The 8513-nt window shown below is 31.9% G+C and overlaps 1 protein-coding gene across 1 annotated transcript; it reads left to right on the forward strand.

Moving 5' to 3' along the window:
• The first annotated feature begins 4958 nt into the window (after positions 1 to 4958).
• On the forward strand, positions 4959 to 6442 carry LOC111990300 (uncharacterized). The gene is made up of 2 exons (XM_024022090.2): positions 4959 to 5522; positions 6194 to 6442. The coding sequence occupies exons 1-2, from the start codon at positions 5081 to 5083 to the stop codon at positions 6244 to 6246; spliced, it is 495 nt and encodes a 164-aa protein (XP_023877858.1). The 5' UTR covers positions 4959 to 5080; the 3' UTR covers positions 6247 to 6442.
• The last annotated feature ends 2071 nt before the right edge of the window (positions 6443 to 8513 follow it).

Raw genomic sequence — 8513 nt, forward strand, 5'->3', positions numbered from 1 at the left:
TCGTGGAGGCAGGAACCAAGTTCCAACGCCACCCTCATAATTTCCCACTCCTACCTGACCACCCACTTACGATCGATAATAGTGGACCGCCGGTTGCACTCGTTGGCAAGTAATTATGACCTCTCCACTAAACTATGGCCTATAAATGCAGGAAGTTTGGAGAAGAAGGGGGTTGGAAAAAATGGTGCGCAGTATGGAGAGTATAAGAACAGAGTGAGTAAAAAGAGAAGGTGACCCAGACCCACGAGGAAAGAAAAGAAAGGGCCTTAGGTCTCAGCGAGAAGAACGACCCAGTGTTGGAAATCCAAACCCACTATACAAGTAAGTTGTGAGCCCAACTTGAGGCCCAGTCCGACGGGTTTCGGTATCGGGCGCGCACAACTGAAAATGAAGGTTTTTGGAGCCAAGATAAGCTGGGACTAGTGTAAACACTCACCAGCTCGTGTCCTTTGTGACAAACCCAAATCAATTCTTGAAGGAAAATGCGAGCTCAGATAGAGAGAGAGTTTGTGCCTGCCTTGTGGTATTGTTGAGAGAGAAGGGTGGGTCGCAGACTCGCAGGGAGCAGCACCCAGCAGCAGGTGAGAGAATCACACTACAAGAAAGTTTGCTATTTTCAACGATTGAAAACGTCAAAAAAAGTATTAGAAACCATCGAAAAAAGTATTTTCGACAGTTTAAGTGACCGTTGAGAAGCGCCACTAAAAACTATGTCGAAACTTTTTTTCTACATCCTATGTGACCGTCGAAAAATGTGATTCACCTTTATCAACAATTATTAAATGTCGAAATATTATTGAAAACTATTGAAATATATGTTGTCTTGAGATAAATTTCAATAGTTTGAAACCATTGAAATAAGTATTTAAATAATAATAATAATAAAAAAAAAAAAACTAATTTGGACGCAGGCCTTCACTCGATCCAAATTTAATAACATGATTCAAAATATAAACATAAACACAATTGTGCAATTCCAAATTAAACTCCATTCTCATATAAAACTAAAGCACCAACCTAATTTTTAAGTATTCAAATAGTTTCAAGTGTTCAAAATGGCTAATTAAAAGAAAAAAAAATTAAAAACCACTGTGCTTCATCAATTATCCTCAAGTAATAGATTTATGGAGAAGTGCCACTTCCCAACAAGAAGGCCAGGCCCATGACAAAAGCTAGAATCATTGAAAAAAAGATGATGCATCCTTTCTTCATGTACTTCCTCGTAGAGGACACCCCATCCCTCCAATATTTTCCTTACTCATAAAGCACATACATCCACTTTAACAAGTGCATATCCACCCAAGGACAGCCTGTAAAGCACATAAAATTGGGTAAGACTNATTTCACACATGTATGAGGTAACAAGTTGTTTATGGCAAATAATAAAAAGGTCTTATTAACAGCTACACTTAGATTATTTGTTAATAAAACATTTTAAGAAAGTTTAAATATCACTTTCATTTATTGTTTGTTTTCCCAAAAAAAAAAAACTGTCAAAAAAATTAGTTACATTTTTTTTTTATTTTCTCATAAAAATTTTCTAAAAATAGTTTATAATCCAATACACTTAAGATATTCATTAACTTTTCCTATAATAAAATAGTTTCAGTGGTGAGCCCAAGGCCAACTCGATCCCTAGGCCCCCACTTATAGGGACAAAACTAGGATTCGTACCTTGGGGGGAGGGGGTGGGGGTGGGGGAGCAAAGCTTAAAACCAAAAAAAAAATTATGAAAATAAAAACTAACATCTATTTCATATTCAACAAAATGCTACATACAAAATAAGTATCTTAAACATTTCATATTATAAAACATATTAACAAAGTATAACATACAAAATAAGTGTTTCTTATTTTGTGAGCGATTTTTGTTTAGTCCATATTTATTTTTTTTTATTTTATTTTTTTAGTTAAAGGGGCATGAATTTTATTTATTTATTTCTTTTCATATAGGTCAATATCTAAATATTTATATAGGAAAGACAAATATATATATATATATATATATTTAAGGGGCAAATCTTAATTTTTTGTACACCATTTTTTTTATAGCTTATATGCATATATTAGTTTTTTTTTTTTTTTTGGGAGAGGGGGGGGGGGGGGGCATGGACCCCCTCTGCCCTAGTATAGGTCCGTCCTTGCCCACTTGTACAATTTTTTTGAAGGGTTTTAAGGCCCCCAATTGCATAAGAAAAAAGCCCCCAAAATTGTATAAAAATCTCTTTAAAATTGTAAAATGAAGATTTTTTTTTTTTGAAAAAAGGGTGAATTTTGCATTTTTCTCCACCTTCAAAAAGACCCCCAAAATATTAAGCCAATAGAAATTTAACTCAATTAAAATTAAAATTTATATCCCCCCAAAAAATTATTATTAATATGTCAAATAATCAATAATAAAATTTTCCTAACAACTTTTGAAAAAAGATGTAAATAAAATCTAATACAAAAACTTAAATAGCAATTTACATCTCAAAAAATCAGAACAATTTTAATACAAAAAAGTATATAAAATAGAGAGTCAAACAATTTTTTTTTTTTTAAGAGAGTTTCAACTTATAACGTTCACTCCTGAAGATACTTTTTATCATCAGACCAAGACATCAATTGGTTTTTAGTGTAGGTGAGGATTGAATCCCAGATCTATTATTCAACCATCAAATACTTTACCAATTGAGATAACTAGAACCTACAAAAAACAAAAATAGTATTTATTTGATATTTAGTAGAGTAAAAACCCATTAATAAATAATAATCTACCAACTAAACTTCTGTGAAATTTAGAGTCCGTTTGAAAACGATTTATTTAGTTAAAATTGAAATTTTTTTATTAAAAGTACTATAAATAAACTTAAAAAGTAATTGAAATAATGTAATGAGACTCATGAATAATACTAAAAATATAATAAAATTTATAAATAGTTAAAAAAAAAAAACTAAATAATTACTGTATAAAAAAAAAAGTAAATATTGTTGTGTATACAGCATTGATTTGTATTGCACGCAATGTGAATCCCCAAAAACCAATGTAAAGTCGGCGATCGCTCCTTGGTCCACGTGTATTGAATGATATAGCATCTAAGCTGCTAGCACCTACTAAAGGTCCCCTGTGGGTAACGTAATCATTATCTCTGGAAACTTTTTAGGTCCAAGCACTGTCACTGCGTGATACTACAGTGGCATAAAGGAAAATATAATATTTTCATTGCCCTCTTTTGTTAAAAGGTATGGAAACTTCGTAAATTTCTCCCCGGGTATTAAGCTCAGATCACTGACATGATTCCTACGCCTCGCTCATGCACTGGCTAGCCAATCTGTGTCCCAACACATACAAAAAATAAAGTGCTAACATGTTAGCACAACTATGCAGTGTGAATCTACTTTTTTTCATCATTCCATGCGCAGCTTAATGGTATAAGTTTGTGTCATGGTAACTAATGCTCTTAGGACATTGGTTAAAAATTTATTTTAAAAAATTTTTAACATTATTTTTATGAAAAATGAAAAAAATTGTCAAAATATTAATTATTTTTTTCCTTATAAAAACTTTCTTTAACTGAATTCTTAACTAGTGTCTTAAAGCCACTTATTAGCATTTCTCATGAAGTTTTTGTAATTCATTACACATGTGTCTCAAAATAGTGAATTTAAGTTGTGAAAAGCACCACTAATGCTTAGACAGTCTCACGCCATGCATGACGAGATTTAAATAAAGGTGGAAATGACTAAATGCGTGATTTTTTTTTTTTTTTTTTGTATTATAAAAAAAAAAATGGATTTACCTTTTTCACTATCCATTTAGTTAAAAATTGATGTGAAGGGTCAAGGGGCCTTCTGGGTTCTGACTTTTTGACTGTAGATACAACCGTTACTTTGTGTGACACTCCGTTGTCGTTACTATGAATTATGGATTTACTAAAATACCCTTTTCACTGTTAAAACCTTGGTTAATTTGATAATTTTCTGTCTTGGGGGTAATAAATGTTTTGGATGGCGTAACAACTAACAACTTAGGCTTGCATATTAATTAACCTAGCTGTCCATATCTGTGATGAAATGTGACCAATGTGGATGTACATTGATTGAGCTGTTTGGACCACTTTGGAGTTTAGAGTGAGATATTCTTATTCATGACTTATTTGCTTGTTCATAGAGTAGAGTATAAAACTATAAATAGTAGCAAAATTGATAAGCCAAATAAAGTGCAGAAAAATATGCAATTGTGTCCTTTCCCATTATTGTGGTCATTGGCTTTGAGAGGTTCGGTGATGAGTGCACATTCATCAAGTAACTATGGAAATTCTCTACGATTTAATGTAATTGTGAGAATCATCAAATCGAAGTACATTGGATTTGAGTCATTTGACTGCAGAATTGACTAGATGAGGATGCAAGAGAATTTATGAGGAACGGATAATAATCTTTTTGAAAGAAAAAGAAAAAGGAATAAGTAAAACTAATCCCAAAGTAATTTTACCAAATATAAGATAGAAATTCTATTTCAGTCTAATCTAAATGTATATGTATAAAACTTTATCTTGAAAATTTGAACTCTAATCTTTGCCTTTTATATCTAACAAACACTTATATTTGTGAAGAAACTATCATACCAAAAGTATACGGTAGTTCTAATATGAATTTCTAATACTAGTACGGTACCCGCATAAATTGGTGTTAATCATGATAAATAAATAAATTAATTAAAGCTTAGAAGACAAATAAATGAGAGATTAAGCAAGGTACCAAAAAATATATTTTTTTTCTGGGTAAAAAAGTAATAAAATGTTACTCCCATCTAAAGTATAAACAACCAAGATCCATTTAAGGTTCATTAGGTTATACAATACAAAAATAATTAAAACCCTAAGGACAAAACCCAATTGGCCCCACTTAGTCACCAAACAAGGGCAGAACAGTAATTCAACATCGCCCAAATACATCCTTTTTTAAACAGTCTTTCCACTTTCCAACCTCCCTCCAGCTCTCTCTCAAAAACCACTCCTTAAACCTCATTTTTCTCTCTCTTTCTCTCTCTCTCTCTCTCTCTCTCTCTCTTCTTTGTTCTAAATTCTAATCAACCATGGCCAACTTCTTTAACACCCACTTCTCAGTCTTTCTATGCACCTTTCTGATCTTTTTCTCACTGCCTATCTCTCTCTCTTACACCTCCTCCATCCATGACCTTCTTCGCTCCAAAGGCTTACCACCTGGTCTACTTCCTAAGGAGGTTAAGTCCTACACACTCTTAGACAATGGTACACTAGAAGTGTTTCTAGATGGGCCATGTCTCACCAAGTTTGAGAATAGGGTCTACTTTGACAGTGTTGTGAGGGCAAATCTTAGCTATGGAAGTCTCATAGGTGTTGTTGGTTTGTCCCAAGAAGAGCTTTTTCTATGGCTACCTGTGAAAGATATCATTGTTGATGATCCCAAATCAGGGCTTATACTGTTTGACATAGGGGTTGCTCACAAGCAACTCTCTTTGTCACTCTTTGAAGATCCACCTAGTTGTAAACCACAAGGTAATTGCTTTCTGGGTCTTGGATCAAATTTGCTTAATTAATTTTCTTTAATTATAATAATACTTTGTTGTTTTTTTAATTGAATGTTGTCTGTTTGGTTGGGTCATGGGTGTGTCTTTTTCTGGCTTTTGTTTTTGCTTAGGAGTTTGTAACAACTGTAGCAGTTTGATTTGATGTGGGTTTCTGTTATTTATTTGTGTACGAAACAGCTTTTTGGATTTTAATGCCTGTGATATCTGATAATTCCAGTTACATATATTCATGGTTTTGTTTCAGAAACTGATCGCCTTATTTATATTTATTATATATCCCTTGTTTTATTATTTCCTCTCGTTTTCTGTATTATAAACATCCAGGAAATAATTAAAAGAAAAAAACAAGTGGGTGAAATTTCCCAACCTCACAAAAGGAAAAACAAATAGAAAAACAATTTGAAGGAAATTTCCTATTAAAATACAAGTTAAACATTTTTTTTTATCCAGCAAAGAGAACCAGTGCAAATGGCAGAAGTTATATATATAAACATCAATTCTTGATTAGAAATATAAATTGGAGAGTGTTTGATTAATTGCTGAATCCTTTTTTTTTTTTTTTTAATTTTTAAAATTTAATCTACATGGGTTTTATGATCTTTGATGCTAATAAGTGATAACTATTATGTGGCTGTGCAGGTGGTTTGGAGAATCATGTGAGGAGGGAGAAAGGTTTTGAGGCTTTGAGATAGAGAGATTTCAACTGTCTCAAAGTCTGTCGCTTTCAATTTTATGTAATAATTAATAGTCTTCTAATTATAGTTATATGAGCAGGTGGGTTTAGATTAGAGGCTGAGTAGTAGTTTGTAAAGATGTGAAGTCCTGGAATCAAGTGTCCCAATCGAATTAGAAGAGAGTTCTAAATTCTAATCTTCAAACTTTTGTTTATTCCTTTTTGTTTAATTCTATATAAAGATAAAGATTTAGATGACTATCAAAGTAAAGAATCTAATCTTGTTATCTACATCATTATCTCTTGGGTTTTCAAGCTCCTTAAAAAACGACGAAATATTAATGTTGAAACTGTCAACAATATCTAAAATCAATTTTCATTAGTGACAACAAATATTTCATTTTTTATTTTGAAAGCTTTTTCATTTTTTTTTTTTAAATTTACAAACATGGAGAATTGGAGTTGAGAATATTCTTTATATTCACTAAATTGGGGCCTTTCAAAAAAAAAAAAATATTGTGAATTTATGAAATATACACATGGTTGAATTTATTTGAACCAAAAAATGGTCCAAATAAATTCAACCATGTGTTTTTATTACCTTTAAACTTTTTTCTTTTTGGTTGATATAAGATAGAAATTCTGTTCTAGCTTAATATGTATATATGTGTGAAACTTTCTTCTAGAGACTTGAACTCCTACTTTTACCTTTCACACCCTACAAACACTTACACTTGATTATCTTTTTTTCCAAACACATAATCAAAGGGACTCCACATTGTTTTTAATTTATCATTTTCTTTTTATTTTATGCTTCTATTTTTACTTTTCTATTTTATTCTGAAAGTTGTCTGAATCTTTATAGCCTTATACAGTCTTATAAAACTAGGTATATGTAGATGTTCAAATCAATTAAAAAAAAGCCTCTCTTCACGGGCGAGCTTTGTGCTATATTGTACAGAGTCTACAGAAAAATTACAAAAACCACTTTCTTTCACAAATTTATGGTCAGATTATATTCTTGATTTTTTTCAAAAATATTCCTTGGTAATATCATCTTTTCATTTACGTCCCTAGGGACCTTTTTTTTTTTATATAATAATTAGGCGGGAAATGTGGGCCAGTCACGGGTGGGGTCACAGTGTATTGTTGTTGTTATGTGGGGTCACACGCACCTTGCTAGAGGGGGTGGACCCTGTATGGCTTTCACTTTGTCCCTTTTCTTTAGCTCTTTTATTGTGCCGTGAAACTGTCCCAGACTTTTCCCACTGAAAACACAAGTTATTCAGTTTATCCTCATTTGGTTAGAACTATGATTGAGAGGGATTGGGTCTGTGTTTTAGTTTGGAAAATTTTCCCCTTAACCCTCTGTTCATGAATTAAATGAAAACATTTGCCATAAATATAGAAATATATAGATAAAGGTACCAATTTGGCTGCAAGTGTCCCATGGTCTATTTTAACAATTTATAGTTTACAGATTTTTTTTTTGAGATACAATATAATTTTAATTTATGATATTTACTCTATAATAATTGCTTGCTCTTATCATTAGGTTAATATATCAATTAGGTTTTTTTTTTTTTTTTTATTTTTTTTTTTTTGGTATGTTGTGGCCGCAACATGAAGAGTTTCATTACGTTGTCTGATTTTTGTTATTGGTCAGCTTGAGTGAGCTGGTTGGCAACTTGGCAATAAAGTCGAAATTTTCTATTAGTTTTCTCGCCAAGTTACATCTACAATCACATTCTTCATTAGAAAACACTTTTATTGACCACATACAAAGATTAACAATTAATTAAAAAAAAAAATAGTTGTCATTATATCATACGGCGTTGCATGCAGCCTGCTAACAAAATAATAGACCAAAATATCGTCTGGAGTCTGGACATGACAGCAAAATTTAACTGGGACACAACTGTTTTACGTACACTGTTTTCAATTTGAGAGCAGAAAAAGGCTTTAAAGGGTATTGGCCAAACAGTGGATTGTAGTACTCTCGTGGTATATATTAGCCACACCGTAGATTGTAGTCGTTAGATAAATAAAATAATAATAAATAAGGAAACAAGTAGGGGAGAAAAAAGCCATTGACCGAACTCCATGGTTTTCACCTCTCTTGAAAGTTACAATAACTACAAAAATTAACAGAATGCTGCTGGTTACATTTTAAAATCATATCAAAAGATCATAATGGGGCTAATAGTTTGGTCAATATAGGCCAATTAGTTTCAGTAATTTCACTTGTAAAAATTATATCAAAGATTTTGACATCAGAAACCATTA

This window comes from Quercus suber, unplaced genomic scaffold, assembly GCF_002906115.3.
Source record: "Quercus suber isolate HL8 unplaced genomic scaffold, Cork oak 2.0 scaffold_416, whole genome shotgun sequence".
Lineage (NCBI taxonomy): Eukaryota > Viridiplantae > Streptophyta > Magnoliopsida > Fagales > Fagaceae > Quercus > Quercus suber.

Bases quoted from the DNA above. Each gene is read 5' to 3' on its own strand.
- LOC111990300 (XM_024022090.2), top strand. From the start codon at position 5,081: ATGGCCAACTTCTTTAACACCCACTTCTCAGTCTTTCTATGCACCTTT. The intron at 5,523-6,193 runs GTAATTGCTTTC...GTGGCTGTGCAG, and splicing joins ACCTAGTTGTAAACCACAAG to GTGGTTTGGAGAATCATGTG.